The sequence below is a fragment of the Eulemur rufifrons genome, chromosome 28 (assembly GCF_041146395.1).
Source record: "Eulemur rufifrons isolate Redbay chromosome 28, OSU_ERuf_1, whole genome shotgun sequence".
Taxonomy (NCBI): Eukaryota; Metazoa; Chordata; class Mammalia; order Primates; family Lemuridae; genus Eulemur; species Eulemur rufifrons.
Window position 1 is genome coordinate 44,130,720 of NC_091010.1, and position 17,738 is coordinate 44,148,457.

General features: G+C 40.7%; 1 protein-coding gene across 1 annotated transcript in view; it reads right to left on the bottom strand.

The window, feature by feature from the left end:
• BLNK (B cell linker) overlaps positions 1-17,738 on the bottom strand; it is a 61,654-nt gene that overhangs the window by 35,690 nt on the left and 8,226 nt on the right. The window contains exons 2-3 of the mRNA XM_069460229.1: positions 5,409-5,474; positions 2,475-2,524 (exon numbers count right to left, since the gene is read on the bottom strand). Of these exons, the coding sequence (XP_069316330.1) occupies positions 2,475-2,524; positions 5,409-5,474 (116 nt within the window). The remainder of the gene's footprint in view (positions 1-2,474; positions 2,525-5,408; positions 5,475-17,738) is intronic.

Sequence of the window (17,738 nt, forward strand, 5' to 3'; positions counted from 1 at the left end):
AAGTGCAAACATCTTAGCCTGGGTTGAGGCGGGGACTAGGAGAATGGGAGCCTGGACTGGGTTTACTGGCTGCAGTTACCCTGGAGAGGTTACTTAACGTCCCTGAGATGCATGTTTCCTCCTCTGCAAAACTGGAATAGTCATTTCTATTAATGTATAATGGTGCTAATGGGAAGATTAAATGAGGTATGTCTGTAAAGAGTTTAGCATATTGCCCAGAACAGAATAAATACCCAACAGGTTTGGGATATCTTCCTTTCCCGCAGCAATGCCAGCTGCTTGGGGCAACACACTTTGCTCAGGGCCCATGAGGTCCCTGTGGGAAATGTTCCCTCCTCAGAACACAGGCAGGGTGGCTGGGTCTGAACTGAAGGTAGCAGGCTCTGCACCAGCCAGATCTGTATCCTTGGAGGAACCAGGCTCCATTCTTTGTGCAATTCAAGCTTTGTCCTCCTGCACTCTAGGGAGGGACTACAGTGACTCTTCTACTGACTGCTAGGCAGGCACTGGCTCTTTCCATCCTCTGCCCTCTGAAGGTCAGCATGCTTGGCTTAGAGGGTTTGGAGGAGCCATTTGCTCCCAGGACTGGAAAGAGGACATAAATCCAGTCTCTGGGAGAAACAGATGGGTCTATTTCAGGAGACTTAGGTGGACCAAGTCTCCACAGGCCTCCAGAGAGCACTTGACTGGCCTCCCAGACTCAGGTCTCTGTGCACTGGGGTCTCCATTGTCCTCTAAGACTCCCCGGGTTCAGGAGGAGCCCTCAGGGCTGGTTTCTGAGGCCCTGGGCACGCAGCTGTGCAGGGACCCGAGGCTCACGGGAAGCAGCTGGAAATGCTCCTGGGACTGAGGTTGGGTGGGGAGGGAGCGGTAAGGGAGGGCGCCAACTGCAGGTAGTGACGGTGGTTTTGGACCATTTCCAGGGATTGAGGGTAAGAGCAGGGGAGACTGGGCAAGGCCCTACTGTTCTGGCAAAGCAATAGGAAACATTTAGGAGATCCTGAAACATCAGTGGATTGGGGGGGGGGGGCGGGGATCTACTTGTCTTTCAATTCAGGAGAAGAAATAAGGTAGAGGTGGTGGTTTATAGCAAGGTTTCCCAAATTTAACACATTGACTGCCACACTAGGAAAAAAATTTTTTTTTCCTTGGGGCCATGGTGTTTTATTACAAAAATAGAAAAAAAAACTTTGAAAACAAAATGATCCTTTCTAATTTAATGGAAAATTTGTTATTTTTTATTGTTTTCTGTGTGTGATTTATATACAAGTTGAAAAATAGTTCAAGTGGCTCCCAAGGTGAAGAGATGTGTGAATTACATATACTTCATGAGGCCCCAGGCTCAAAACTAGCATGAGTTAAATACAACTCACATGGCAGTTAATGTGTTCATATACATTCAAATCCCCTGGAGATCTTGCTAAAAATGCAAATTCTGATCCAGTAGTTCTGGGGTGAGGCAAAGATTCTGCATTTCTAACAAGCTCCCAGGTGGTGCCAATGCTGCCAGGCTGGGAATCACACTTTGTGTAGCAAAGGCTTGGAAGACCCAGCTGGACCACATTTCTGTGTGCTGGAGAGATTAAGTACAACTGTATCGATATCAAGATTATTTGGAGGGTTTCAGGGAAGAGAGCAGGTGTCTAAGCTCAACAAAGAGAACAATTCCAAGCCTCAGGAAGGTTGGAGAATGCAAATTGCTAAGGTCAGGGAATGTTAGAAGAGGCTTGCTTCATTGCTTCACCACTGGGCCCTGGGCTCCAAAGATCTGCGCCTCCACAGGAGTAGAGAGTATTAGCATTGGAGGAGACATGACAGATTCTGATTCAATCCCCACATAATACAGATAAGGAGAACGAGACATCCAAGGTTACACAGCCATTTAGTGGCTCAACATTGAAGGACTTTGGTTGCAGGCTCAGTGGTTTGCAATTCCCCTTGTTGGTGATATAGAGTCACAAAAAGATTTAAAGAGAATTTTGTTTCAGAGCAATTCTCTGGTGGGGGTTGAAAGGGCCACATTCAGTTAGGAATCAAAGAGAATTAGAAGCTTCTGTGCTCAAACGTGAGCAAGAGATGATGAGAGCCTGCGCCTGCTTCCCCATCACACTGAATTGTAATTGCTTTCAATGACATCTATCTTCCCTTCCAGACTATAAATTCTGTGAGTGTGGAGTCTGTATCTAACTTGTTTAGCACTGTATTTCCACCTAAGACCTTGTGTGTGCCTGGCACATGGAAGGTGTTTAATATGTGTTTGGTAATAGATAGGTGGACAGATGGGTGAATGGATGGATGAAGTACTAGATCTCCTCGGTAGTTGAATGTCTAATAGAGGTGGTCATTCTCGAAATTAGGATAGGCAACTTTTGTTTTCAAATGAGTAAACATACTTCCCTTTCCATGAACATGCATATAAATGTGAATACTAAATCAGTCAAGAATCAGTTAAGGTATCCTAGAAATACTCTTACCTGAAGCATAGTCCCTTCGAGGAACACTTGGAGGAGCTTTGACTTTCAGCCTGTAAGTAAGAACCATTAGACAAAGGGTCAGTGGGCAGGACAGCTGCTGTCAAGGCCCCATGACATAAGCTGATATGGAGAAAACGGATAGACAGCTAATGAGTAATGGCTTCTTTCGGGCCCATTACCTTGAAAGATTTAACGTATGGCAAATGTAGTGAAGCCATTAGTCCGAGGTTTCCCCTCTGTCCCTGTGTCCCCAGTGTACAATGCAGCTACGACCTGGCAACGGTGAAGGTGGGTGGTGAAGGGCTCACAGAGGCCAGAGTACTAGTTTGCACAGAGTGCAGAGGTTCAAGGAAGATAAGAGTCGCTCGGTAGGTAGGAAGGTAAGAGCAGATGAACAATATCTTAATGGCTTACAAATGCTATAAATAACAGGACAAATATTAACTATAATAAACGTTTTAGTTGTAGGTCGAGCTAAAATCACTTTTGTACCACTTTACAAAATGTCAAATAAGTGAACAGTGAGTGTCTCAAGATTGGGGGTTGTGATACGTAGCTAATTTAGGATTCAAACGGTTTCAAGCACTCTCAAAACCACTTTAGTATCTTTATGCACATATGAAATGTACTGAATATTCACAATCCTTCTCCACTCATTAAAATAAGGAAATTTAAATTACATTTTTAAAAAGTATCCCAAATTTCAGCCATTTTATGAATTCTAACCACACCTCCCTTTCTATTATTTGAAATGAGTAAAGTGTACATAGTAAATTATTATTTTTAATAATAAATTGCCCATTTTAATTAAGAATGGTTTGCTTAATGAAATTTAAAATATCTATAAATAAAACATATCCAGTAGCCTTTATTTTACTAAAATAGCATATCATTTTATAGAAGCAGTATATAGGGTAACCATTATATACAAAATATTCATTTCTTGAAAAAAAAGCAGCACAGAAATTCATGTTTGATTTAAAAAAAACCACACACACAAAGAACTTATAAACCAGTATTGTAATTTTGCAAGAATAATATATTTGCATAGAAATTCTATTTTTTCCCCAATAGGCTGTCAATATTATCTCATTCAATTCTTATCGTAGCCAGCAGGTGTGCCAGGAAGGTATCATTTCCTATGATAAGGTACAGAGACAGAGATTGTCCAAGGTGTTGTAGGGAAGAAAAACAAAATCAAGACTGGTTCTAGTGCCCAGGTCAGGTTGTGGAACAGTAAAAGTTCAAAAAACAAAAAGCATTATCTGCTATCATTTCATAAAAGAAAACAAAGGGTATTTTGACATCCCCAAATCACATCAGTATAGAGGACTGTTGGCCACTGAGCACAGGCCAGGAATACAAGGTGTGGTTTGAACTTTACTTAGTAGCTGGCAGCTGCACACCAACCCCCAACACTTCAAGGTCCTTATTTTCTCATGCGGCCATAGACCGGGGCAAACTCTGTCACGGTCTTGCGTTCAGGAACCAGTGTGTTTGACTGTGTGCTTCCTCCTTTCAAGGTAGCACCTGTTGCCTGGCTTCAAGCGAGAGTGTAACTGTGAGTCACTTTGAGCTGAAGGGCTCTTGACTTCACTCAGGGTAATGACTAATCATGGCCATATTTTCCAGGCTGAGAAGATACATGTTTGTCAAGTAAAAGTGCTTTCGTCTTGTTCTGAAGGCATAGAGAAATGAACTTTTATATACTATTTTTGGTACAAAATTTTGGGAGAAAAATTTGGTGATAGCAATCGAAATTTAAGAACACAACTCCTTCCATGCAGAAATTTCATTTCAGGAATTTAGTTGCCTGGTACACTCAAGGTCTGAAAAGGATATTTATTGAAGTATTATTTGTGACAGTGATACTGAAATAAATGGCTGGAGAGTTTGGATTGATATTATCAAATTGGCCTGCCAAAATGTTGTGCCAGTATAAATTCACACCTCCCTCACCTTAAAAACTGTCCACCAAAATGTAGCTAGTTAATTGAGTTATAATACATTTATAGTATACTACTAATCAGCCATTCAAAAGAGAATATGGTTTATTTTTACATACTAACAAAAAAGATGTCTATGATATAGCATTAAGTAAAAGCAACAAAACAAGCTGGTAGAATGCTGTATGTAGTATAGTGCCAAACCTCTGTGTGTATAGGTATGTACTGTGTCAGTGTTTGCATGTGTGTGTAAACATATAGATATACTGAACTCACTCATGACATTGTCTGTTTCTGGAAATGGGTTAATGTGGGGGTATGAAAAGTGGGAGACTTTGACTTCCTACAATTCTGAATTCTTGATTTTTTCCCTGTATTACCTGCATTAAAAAAAAAACTTAACAGAATACCATTTCTCCTTTTCTCATGACTTAGATTTTGAGTGGCAAATGCAGGTATGTATAATTTCTATTTTCTTACAAAAACACTTAAGAGCTTTTAGTGTACAAGAAGTTTTGGGATTCTAGCTTTCCCTTTCCAAGTGCCAATTGTGAAAACACCATTTTAAGGAAATAATTGAAAAAGCAGAAGTCAAAATATAGAAAACCGACATGGCATCCTACAGAAGCCTGGCTGTATTTTGTAACTTGTCATTTGGATTTCTCTAAGCATGTCCTGGCTGTTCCCAGCTAAAGGGCTATAGAGCTGGTTTTCCTGCTTTGACATTTGCTAGGCACCTTGAGTGAGCATAGCTCACCTTTCCTGCAAGAAGAAGGAAAATCAAATTTCCCTGAGTGCCACCTTACGCACTTACCATATTTCCAGAATGTGGACCAAACCACCATGGATTCTAGCCAATGGTAAGAAAGGGCTACATGTGAATAAGATTGCAACTCCTCACTTGGGTAACAGAGAAATTTGTTTTCTTCAACATGGCACTGGCTGACTTATCTCATAGGACTAAATATTTAAATACAGTATAGCTTACTTTTTTATTTTGTTCATTATTCCACCTTCATTGTTCTTAATATCATGGACCATCTTCTGAAGCTGCCTGTAAGAAACAAAAGTAAACATAAAATATTACTAACTAGGCTGACTTTTTAAAATAAAGTCTTCTACTCTTTTTGAATACAAAAAAGGAGGAAACAAACAACTCTACAACAAAACCTCCAAATAGCATGAATTATATTGTATTTAATTAAGTTGACCATCTGCTACTTTAGCAGAAGAAAAGCATGACTGGTTCTATCAGGAATGGAGTCACTGGGCCATGTCCCCATCCACTGGGATGTCTAGACCAGTGTCAGGCTATGAAGAAAGGAATTCTGACTCTAGATCTGTCTGTTCCGAGGAGACAAGAGAGGCAAAAGCCCTCTGATGCTGTCACAAGCCTCACCGTTCAGTGCTCATTATTATTTATTAATATTACCTATCCACCTTGCAAGGATGGGTGCTACCCTGTGGACACAATACAGGCTGCATTCAGGCCCAGGATGTTTTCTAAAGTTTACTAGGTACAATCTATAAAAACTGTCATTTAAAAGTTTATACATACCCAGAAGCCATAAAAAAAATGACTAAATCTGACTGGATAAATATTTGAAACTTTTGGAGAACAAAAAGTAATATGTACAAAATCAAAAGATAAATGACATGCTAGAAGCAATATTTACAGTACATAATAATAATAATGACTATATAGCTTGATTTACAAAGAAATATTACAACTCAGTAAGAAAAAGAGGAATAATTCAATAGAAAAATGAGCAAAAGATGTGGCCATATAGCTAATGGAAAACAAATGCAAACCCCCAACAGACCAATGGACGATATTTAGCAAATCTAACTCAAGACAACAATTAGATACTATGTTCTGCGTATCCGGCTGGCAAAACATAACCAGTGTGATATTACCCAGTGTTGGGAAGGTAAATTGTTACAATCAATATGTGTCAAAATTTAAAATGCCCATGACTTTTGACCCAGTAATTCCACTACTAGAATTTGCCTTGTAAACATGGTCACAATACTATATACCATTCTATACTCATAGGCATGTTTATTACAGCATTATGTGTAAGAACTCTAATTTTCGGCCCCCACAAAACCCCTGAAAACCGAAATGTCCATCAATCATTAAAAGGCAACTAGTTAAATAAATGTTGATAGAGCCATACAATGGAATGCCATAGACCCTTAAAATTAAAAAAACCAAGAAATACATATCTATTGCTGCCTGGTGCTTCTACTTTCTAAAAATGAGACTTATATTTACAATGAAGATTTTTTTATATTATTTGAATTTTCATGGCATGTGCATATATCACTTTTATTACCTGTATTTATATACACATAGAGAAAAATGTTAACATGGTGTGAGTATAGAGCCATGTTATGTTTTCTTCAGAGGTAATTTTCTGACATATATATATATATATATATATATATATAAAATAAAATTTCATGTGGTTCTTCCCTGAAAGAGTAGGATGTTTGAATTTACCTTTTGGGCACAGCTTTCTTTTGTTTTGAGAAAACTATTTGATTGGACCCTTTAGTTAGTGAAATGGACAGCCTGTACACAGCCATTGTTCTTGGAGGAAGCTGTGATTTCCCCACGAAGCCAAATGCAGATCTCTCTGACTCTGGGAGGGAGGCCTTCTGATAAGTTACATGAAGAATGGGTCACAATTAAGCTTCGCATAGGTCTATGAGCCCTGTCGGGGGATCTGGGAGAAATATTTCCTCGGCCCTCTGTGGATTTAGAGTGCTCATGTTGAAAGAGAGAGAGAGAGAGAGAAAAGGAGGTTGAAATGTATTGATTGGGAGGATGCAGTAATTAATTTCAAATAGAAAGCGGAGGGCAATTCTGGTTGTAAGCTAACTACAACTGGAGTACCTTTAGCCTAAGTTAATGCTTAACCAGGTTGTAGGGCAAAATGAGCCAGCAGTGAAGAATCCTATCAGAAGTTTGTCAAGAGTGGGGCACAGGCAGAGTAACAGGGAACCAGGGGCTGACATGTATAAGTGACTTTGCTGTGGATGTAAATAGACAGATGTAAATTGTTGCAAAAGAGTTGAATACAATTTTGTCATTTGCTCAACTTGGCATTTGATGCTTCTTGGCATTTCCTAATTACTTTTTATTGCAGATTATTATAATTATACTGTGTAATTATATAATTATAGTAAATTGCTGAAGTGTTTTATAAACTAGGTTTTTATTAATACATAATAGTTGTACATATTTATGGGGTCCATGGGATGTTTTGATGCAAGCATACAATGTGTAATGATCAAATCAGGGTAATTGGGATACCCAACGCCTCAAACATTTACTATATCTTTGTGTCGGGAACATTCCAAATCTTCTAGCTATTTTGAAATATACAATAAATTATTGTGAACTACAGTCATCCTAGATAAACTGTACTTTTTATGTTTCAAAATTTTCTTTTCTCTTATGCATCTCCTTCACACAAATCCTGTCTGCAGACTGCTCCGTTACAGCTGCCAAACTTCTGTGACCTGGGAAGACACAATGACCCCCAAAGCAAGAGATGTGATGATGCTCTTAGCTCGTTGCCTGAACTCATCACACACTGCGTGATGCACAGCTGTGCTGCTCTCTAGTATTGCACACTTTATTTGGGAGCACTTTTCCTCCTCTATTGCAACTTACAGCATATGCAGTAGCAAGGAATGTACGACTGGTCTGCTCCAGGACAGGTTGCTCTTGATTTAAACAGCAGTGTGTTTATTGAGGTGAATTGTGTGTAGGTAAAAATAGGTAAGGAATAAAACAGCTTCCCTTTGATTATCTCTTTCAGAGATATCCTCCCATGGTGAGGGGAAGGATAATCTAATATATGCTTTAAAAATATATTAGGATGTAATTTTCAAGCAGTATGACATTTGGGCATTTAAAAATGGTGAGTGGGTCACAAAAATAGTTATACTAATTATCACTTGCATAAGCCAAAGCAAATTTATACTCTCTTGTTTGTTTGTTTGTTTGTTTTTCATTTTTAAGCTTTTGAATTAAGTCAATGAACTTAGTTATTTAACAATACACTGTAGGAGTATCACCTGGGTTGAGCCTAGACCTCAAGAGATTAAAATCCCACGATGTGCTCAGAGTAGAAAAATCATTTGGAAGCTACCAGCAGACTTTTTGCCTTCAAAGAAGCGGCTTATTTTAGAATCTGGTAGAACTGAAGGGCTATGGGACCATAGAGAGCTGGGCCCCACCCTTGAGTTTCTGATTGGGTAGGTCTGTGGTACAGTCATAGAATTGACATTGCTTATTTATTTACTTATTACAATACATTTAGGGGGTACAAGTGTTTTTGTTACATGGATGCACGCATTGTATAATGCTGAGATCAGGGCTTTTAGTGAGTGTACCTGTCACCAGAAGAGTGTACATTGTACCCAATAGGTAGATTTTTATCCTTCACTTCCCTTTCGCCCTCCCCCCTTCTTAGTTTTTAATGTCCACTGCATCACTTTATGACCATATATACCCGTCATTTAGCTCCCACTTATAAGTGAGAATATATGGTATTTGTTTTTCCATTCCTGACATACTTCACTTAGTTCCATCCAAGGTGCTGCAAAAGAAATTATTTCATTCTTTTTTATGGCTGAGTAGTACTCCATGGTGCGTGCGCTTGTGTGTGTGTGTGTGTGTGTGTGTGTATGTGTCCACTCATCTGTTGATGGGCACTTTGGTTGATTCCATACCTTTGCAATTGTGAATTGTGCTGCAATAAACATTTGAGTCAGGTGTCTTTTTGATAAAATGGTTATACAGCTCTTAATTTTATAACTTTATTTTTGATTAAAAATGTAATATATGCTAACTGAAAGAAATCAATCTGAAAAGGCTACATACTGTATGATTCCAATGATATGATATTCTGGAAAAGGCAAAAGTAGGTAGACCACAGAGATTTTTAGGGCAGTGGTACTGTTTTGTATGATACTGTAATGGTGGATACCTTATAATACATGGTCATCATATCAAAATTTGGAAACAATACTAAAAATATTACTCTTAATTCCAACCCGCACTATTAAACATGTAACTGAACAGCCTTCCGATTTTTTACTACCCATGCTTAAGATGTATATATTTTATACAGTTAAGATCACCCTTGACATTTTGTAATCTGCATTTTCCACTTAATGTATCTTGAGCATTTTCATAAGCGAGCACCATCCTTAGGCTTTATCCACATCTTTTTTCCCTCTGCACACTGAGGGGCTTGTAAATAGCTGAAACTGATCCAGGGAGGTGTGACAGGCAGCAGTGAAATAGCGGGATCCCTCAGCTCGAGGGAGGAGGAGAGAAGACGGAACAGACCCGAGGAGACCGGGAGAAGCAAGTGCCCTGTGGAGTCAGTGCTGGACGCCTGGCTTGTGGGAGCCTCGGATCACAGGCTTGGGCCTGAGGGACAGGGAGGGAGAGGACAATCTCAAGTTCCCTCCTGTGCCTTCAAATCCAGTCCCTCTCCAGATCATTCTCTGAAACAGTGTTTTCTAGAGTATTGTCTAAAGATTATCTATATCTGCCTATTAAAAATTCAGATTGCAGAGCCCTAAGCCATACCAATGGAATACAGATTCTATGTGGGGCCCAGCAATCTGCATTTCAACAAACTCCCTACACTGGTGACTCATGCACACCAAAGGTTGAGAACCATTTAAAAAGGATTAGGACAGGTTTATCTCCTTCTAGGCCAGGCTTAATTGCAAAGAACAAAAGAGAAAACTTTCCTACCTCCAGGGTATCTTCCCATCTGTCCACTATTGCCTGAAATCTCCTTAACAAATCGCCCTACTTTCTCTATTACTGGGAGGCCACAGGCTTACCCAGACACCCGCCCCAGGAAAGGGAACACACCGGCCAACAGGAGTTTCAGTCAATGGTGTGATGTCTGTTTTCAGCCAGAGAAGCAAGCAAAAGCAATCAGCTGTGGCTGCTGATGACCAGGTGTTCACTCTCACCTGGGCTCAGAGCACCACAGGACAAGCACAGAGATGCTTCTTCTCTGCCTGCCTTTGGTTCCCAGGCAGCCTGGTGCCAGAGCAGGTACTCAACCCCAGGAGCTAAATGCATATAGTCCAGCCTTCTTCAATGACTATTTTCTGAGTTGATGTTAAGATTTTACGTCAATGGGTAGTCTTTATACATCTTCTCCTTCCTGGAAGAAAAGTTAGGCTGGAGAAGTGGTCTTGACTTAGGCTGCACATTAGAATCACTTGGGGAACTTTTAATAATCCTGATACCCAGGCCTCACCTTAGACCATTTAAACCAGAATCATTGGCTCTCAGGTGAGTCCAGTGTGCAGCCAAGGTTGAGAACCACTGGCAGTGGTATCAGGATAGGAGGTCTTGGTATCTCCCCCAGGGAAGATCCAAGAGAGCATAAGGATCCACAGATGCTCACAGTCCTTCAGAAAGGTATCTGCAGGCTGAGAACAGCCCCAGGAATGTAGACAGAACAAGTCCAGGAAGGAAGGGGTTGACGGACACTGAGCTCTTTTGGGGCCAAGTGGCATGGGGAAGGCAGCTGCACAGCTGTTTCTGGCCAGAAAACATATATTTTGGCCAGATCACTAGAATTGTCCCAGAAAATTCATATTTTACAAAATACTTTTCAAATGCTTTTTATTAAATACAGGTGATGATTTAACAGATGGTATCATCTTCAAGAAGTATATTTTTTAAAGTTTAGTAGAAAAAAATAAGAGGATCAGAAAACATCTTGCTTTCCTTTAGCTCCTTAACGCACTCACAGAGAACCATGAAAAGGCAGGTTTTAGTGTATTTCTCACTTCTGTCTTTCCCCAAAAGGTGGAATGTAAAGCAATGCTAATCAGAGAAAATCCATGCTTAATCTGGATTTAGGAATGGATTAAAGAGGGTCTCAAATGAAAGTGACTCTTTGTAAACACGCAGAGCAGGTAAATCCTTCCTTCTTCACCCCCACATCTTAACCCCGGGTCCCATTCTTGAGTTTCCTCCTTTGAGTAGCCATAGGTCCTCAAGAGGACCCCTCTGAACCAGGAACCCAGCCTAAGCTCTCCCCTTTACACCAGGAAAATGTAGCAGCTGGCAGCATGGCCTTCCAACTCGTGCTGTGAGGGTTTGTTAGGGCCTTTTTCAGCTGTTCCTAAAACCCAGATTTCATCAGACCAACCCCTCCTCAAGGATCTGCAGCAGCTCCCCAGTGTCTACTGAACCGAGCCTGAGTGTTTAAATCTTGGCTGAGTTATCCAGTCTCACCCTGAGCTCCTGCAAGAACCCCTGGGGGCTGCTGGCTCAGTCCTTCAATTTGTCTGCATATACTTAGGCATCCTTAGAACGTCTGTGCTGATAACAATCAGCTGGGTATCTCCTACCTACGTTTCTAAGATCAATTTGGAGTAGAAATCTCTCTAATGTTTTCCTTGGTGTACATATAAGCAAAGAATACAACTATTAACTACTTTATACTATAAGTAGATATTAAAATTATTTAAATTTAAATTTTAGATAAATTTAAATACATTTACATTTTTAAAATTTTAATGAATATCACTATGTGTGCTGATTCTTTAGCTCAGCAGTCCCCAACCTTTTTGGCACCAGGGACCGTTTTCATGGAAGACAATTTTTCCACGGCCTTGGGTGGGGATGGTTTCAGGATGATTCAAGCACATTACATTTATTGTGCACTTTATTTCCATTATTATTATATTGTAATATATAATGAAATAATTATACAATTCACCACAGATTGGGGACCCCTGCTTTAGCTGACTTCCTCTTTTTTCAAGTGTTTAAGTTATTTAATATTATTGACTCTGGACCTCTTTTTAAAATGTTACTCATCATTTTTTATAGCATTTTAAAATTTTTGTTATTATATTTTAATAAAAGTATAGTATAGAAAATCTAAAAGTGCCAATAGGAAAAAGAAAAAGAAGAAAACAGAGCTTATAATTTGGTATCTTTGGATCTTCAGGCTTGATATTTCTGAGCTGTCTTTAACCCCTTTCTCTCTCTGAGTCTTCACCTCCCATCACCAATCATGTCAAAACAGTGAGGAACAGCAGCCAGGTATCGGGCACAGTAAGTGCAAAGGCTCAGAGGTGAAATCGTCTAGGATGTTTGCGGTCTAGTGAGAAGCTGAGAATGGCAGACAGATCATGCTATTAAACTTTAAGGGAGAGCCCTTAAAATCAATAAATTGAGATAAATAATATAGAATTTAATATAGAATAAAACAAAAAAGTCTTTGTTTTATTCCGCAAATATTCAGCAAGTGCACATTGAGCAAGGCAGGATATGGAGCTGAACTGAACACAAATCCTGCCCTCTTGGTAGTGCAGGAAAGAGGCCCCCTCCCCTCCACCACTGTCCTACATGACAAAAACCTTCTGGCCTATGAGAAGGCAGAGGACAGATACAGACAGACTGAAGGATTCTCTGAGTCGTACAAAATATCTTCCCTCTGGGTAATTTCTGTCTTAAAGCTGAAGTCTTTCCCACCATCCTAGTATTCTGAAACAGAAAGCCGCTTTTTCAGTGACTGCAGCAGAGCTCCTATGACAGCTTCCCTCCTTCACTCTCTCCAAAGCCTGGTCCAGTCCTGGCCCCGACAGCCTCATGCCCACTTCCTCCAGCCTGGTCTTCCTGTGACATTATCGTGTTATATTTAGATTTGCAAATTCAGCACCCAAGGCCGCTTCCTTTTGGAAAGCAAGCCCACAGTGGAGCTGACACGGAAGCTTTGACAATCCCTTCCGTGATCTGACAACCTAAGTAAGACCCCCAAGGTTGAGTGAGTGCTCCCCCTCCCTGGTTTCACAGATGCAGATACTGAGGCCCGAAGAGATCTCGATGCTTGTCTCAGATTACACAGCTTTGAAATTCAAACTCCTAATTTTGCCTGTAATTAAGGTAGCCACAGAGATTTGGAAGTGAGAGAGACTTAAAATTCTGGGTCAACCTCCCCTGTACCAAGGGAGGAGATTAAATTCCAGGGAAACGTTAATGTAGTTGAGGTCTCCCGAGCTCTTTTGATCAGACCTGTTCTTTCCCTCTCCATACGTGGCTAGAGCCTCCTGCTGGAGGAGAGGCTTCTCCATGGCAGGGGGTGTCTTCCACCTTCTTACTCCACAGCCCAGAGCCGTGACTATGAGCTGCATAAGCCATTGTTGAGAGACTGACTCGGAAAATCAACAGCAACAACAGTAAAAGCCAGCATTTATCAAGCACCTACTATGTGCCAGGCCCTCTGTGTGCATTATCTCATTTAACCCTCACAAGCACCCTGGGAAGTAGGTCCTATTATCATCCTATTTTTAAAATTGTGATAATAAATGTAAAATTTACCATCTTAACCATTTTTAAGTATATAGTCCAGCAGTGTTAAGTATTATGGATAAGTATATCCATATTGTTGTGGTTATCCTCATTTTTATAGATGAAAAAATTTGGCTCAGAGAGGTTAAGTAATTTGCCCCAGGTCCTACAGCTAATAAACGACAGAGCTGGGATTGGAAATCAGGTCTGACTCCACAGTCCATGCTCTTGACCCCCTCTGGATGTTACATACTGACTTGTTTCAACGTGGTCCCTCACCAGGGCAGGTGACTGGCTTCCCCACGTTCCTCTCTGGGAACCTTCCTCTCTGTCCCTGGAGATGGCACCCAATCCCTCTATTACTCCAGTGATCTTTGATGGGGACACACGTGCCCCCCCCCATCTTGCTATTGGTCCCCAAGGTCAGACTTTTCGATAGAGAGGGACATGGGCTCTCAAGGTCTGTTTCAGTCTTTAGGGAAGGACAGGTGGCAGGTGAGGGGGAGAGAGAGGGCTGTGCACACAGCAGGCAGGAGGGCATGTGGTAGGAGCTCTTTGGGGGCTGGAACATGCTCCGAAGTAGGGTGGCTGGACAGAGCAGCTGGGGGGAGACCAGCACCATATCCCCATGCATCCTTCTCAACACCCTAGTCAGAAAGGCCACCTGAGGGTCCTGGAGTGGAGGGGACTGTGTTCCCTTACACATGAGCATCTTGCTGCCAGAGCTGTTTCTTACTAACCACCTAGTAACCATAGGAAGTAATTTGCAAGTTTCTCCAGACAGCTCCCACCCTACCATTTCTGTTCTTCCTTCTTTTTTTTTTCCTACCAAGATCTGCAAATATTCTGTGGTAGTCTTTGGCATGTCTGCAGTGCTGAGCAGGATCAGAAGCAGACAGAAATTGGGCTGACTTGGCACAACCAGAGGTAGGGATGATTCCACTAATACCCTGTATCCTTTAGAGAATTCTGGTGGGATCTACCCTATCAGAGACAGCTGGGCGTGGGACACGCCACCCTGAGACTGAGGAGATGGCAAAGAAACGATGCTAAAAACTTCTTAGAAGATTTACCACTTGAAGTGACAGCAGAAATTGTCACGGCTTTCCCCCTGCTTGACTTTAGGGGGAGAGCCCTTGGAGCCTCATCTAGAGATACAGCACTGTCCTCTCCTTTAGCACAGGGACGCTTGCCGGTCCTGGCCTGCACCACCCACCTGGCAGAGAGGGGTTAGGTAAAGGGACACTTCTTCATAACACTATATAAAAGCAGATTGCAAAACCCAAAAGAATTAAAGGAGGCTCCTGTATCCAGAGATGACTCTTGGGTTTGGAAGAGTCCCCAGAGGTCCTGTCATTTAATCCTGCACAGTGTTTTACTCCGATGTGCTCATTGTTCTTACGAGGTGCTGACAGCTGAAAAGTTGGTAAGTTCACAGCCTGCCCTCTACCCGCGTGAAAATTACCATGTGAAACCAACGCTTCTCAAACCGAACCAGCTGCCAATAAGTTTGCAAAACCAAGTGACCAATAAGTAATTCTAATCCTGTTTCAGAAAATTCTCAAAACATAATTCTATATAATTCTAGAAAATGAATGGTTTTAAGAATTTGAGTGTCCTTTTAAAAATTAATGACAAAAAGAATCTTGGCTGTGTCTACATGGCATGATATATATAGTCTTGTCACCTACTTGTCCAGGCATCAATTTCTGCAGCTAAAACCAAAGATATTTTCAGGATAAAGAGTGATTTTGACAGATGGTATTTCCCATATACTGGAAAAGTTTGACCCAGTTAAACTCTTCCTCGTGGGCTCCGAGTAAAAAACGATATTAGGAATATCTTTTGTGTAAAAGTGGGGGTGAATGGAAGCATGGTAATTCTTCAGAAGCTTCTAGAAATGTTTGTCAATTATACACTTAAAGAAAACCTTTGAAACAATATCTAATTGGTCAAAGAAAAATATGATCACAGGTCCCCCAAATACACTATTTTATGGTAAATATGGGAAATAGTTGATCAGTATTTTTATTGTAGTAGAACACACATCATGTAAAATTCCCCATTTCACCCATTTCAAAGCGTGCAACTCAGTGCCGTCCAGTAAATTTACAATGTTGTGCAGCCACTGTCACGGTCTAGTCCTAGGACATTTTGATCACCCGAAAAGGAAACCCCAAACCCATAGAGCAGTCATTAGCAATTTTAAAGTAGATTTTTTTTTTCAATTGACTTTTGAGGTATTTACACAAATAGTTTTTGGTGTAATCAGGTTAAGAGGTTGTTTGCAGCATTTGTCCTAGGAAGTAGCGTCAGGTACACTAGGCCCAGTCATCTGGGATTGGCTTGGCAGCTGCAATGATCTTTGAATGCAGAAATGATATGAAGTCAGAAGTCTTTCCATTGTGAAAAGAGAATGTGGACCCTGAACAGTCTGTAAAGACCATTTAAAAGCCAAAATAATCAGATATATGTAGAGAGTTCACTTTTCCAATGATTTTGTATTACATTTGCCATTTTATTTTTTGCAAGTATATTTGTCATGTTTGCATTTGATTCTATGGTAGTTATTTACACGAAAATAAAATTACTCTTTCCTTCCTGGTTTGTCCAGTATCGAGTATGGACATTAATATGTTTTTATGCTTTAAAAATGATTCTTCATCCTGCAGCTTTTTCTACTTTGAACCAAGCAAAGTTGTAAAGTGAGGGGAGAAAAAACAGAACAAGGAAGGGCAGTTCATTCTGTTTTTGAGCTCAAACTCTCTACTCATCTATTCTAAGCACCCATGGTCACAGCCTCCTCCTGGAGAACTCCATTTACTTAGGTGTGGTCTTCCATCTCTGACCTTTCCCTGGCTCTTATCGCCATGTTCCTGAACAAAGTTCCATTCATTCAGCTCACAACCGGTGACTCAATCACCTCTGTGTGGGGTAGAAGAGGAGAGCTCTCTGCCCCCTGGGTCTGAGCTGGCCATGAGATAAATGAGTCCTGCCTGGGTGCTAGTGACACATCATGGCTCAGTGCCCAACCTTTTACCACTTGTTAATGTTTACTTTTGAACTAGAACATTGAGACACTACCTCATCCCACGTGGATTTCTCTCTAACAACACAGTTTGGGAGACCCAGAGCAGGAGAGATTTTTGGGAAGGGGACATTCACTGAGCCATTCTTATTCTCCATTATACATATTTACTGTTATAACACTCCTGTTACATGTTGTATATTACTATTCCCATTTTCCAGATGAAAAAACTGAGGCTAAAAATGCTTACGTGAACTTCTCAAAGACCATGAGCTAGTAAGTCAGAGTGAGTAAGCAAACAAAGTCTGCCTGATTCTCAAGTTTGTATTTTTTCCAGTATAACAAAAACACCTTTCAGGAGCATCCCTTAAAATACCACATTGGTGCTGTATGGTTGGTCTGTATGTGAGACCAGCTCTGCTCTTTATAATTATAACACTCTCAGATTACATGGACTGCTCTGGGAGCAGTCTTTGAAAAATAGACAGCGGTAGGATACCAAACATGCCCGAATCAGTGTGCAATTCAAGTTTGGGCTTGGAAACACGAAATAGTCTGAAATAATGACAGCATGAATTCTAAAGGGATTCACTAGGGTTTCCGGCTAGTAAGTTGGCCGCATTTTAGTTTAAAAAGATGTCTAGGAAAAGTATAGAACACAGACTAAGCTAGAATGCCATATTGGCCAGTAAATGATGCAGGAAGATAGTAGAAAAGGAGGGGGTAAGAAAAAGACATTCTATAATAAAGACACCTGCACTCAAATGTTTATAGTAGCATAATTCACAATTACAAAGATGCAGAAACAACCCAAGTACCCTCATGTATCAATACATGAGTGGATTAATAAAATTTGGTATATGTACACCATGGAGTTCTACTCAGCCAGAAAAAACAATGGCGAACTAATAACTCTTATGTTATCCTGG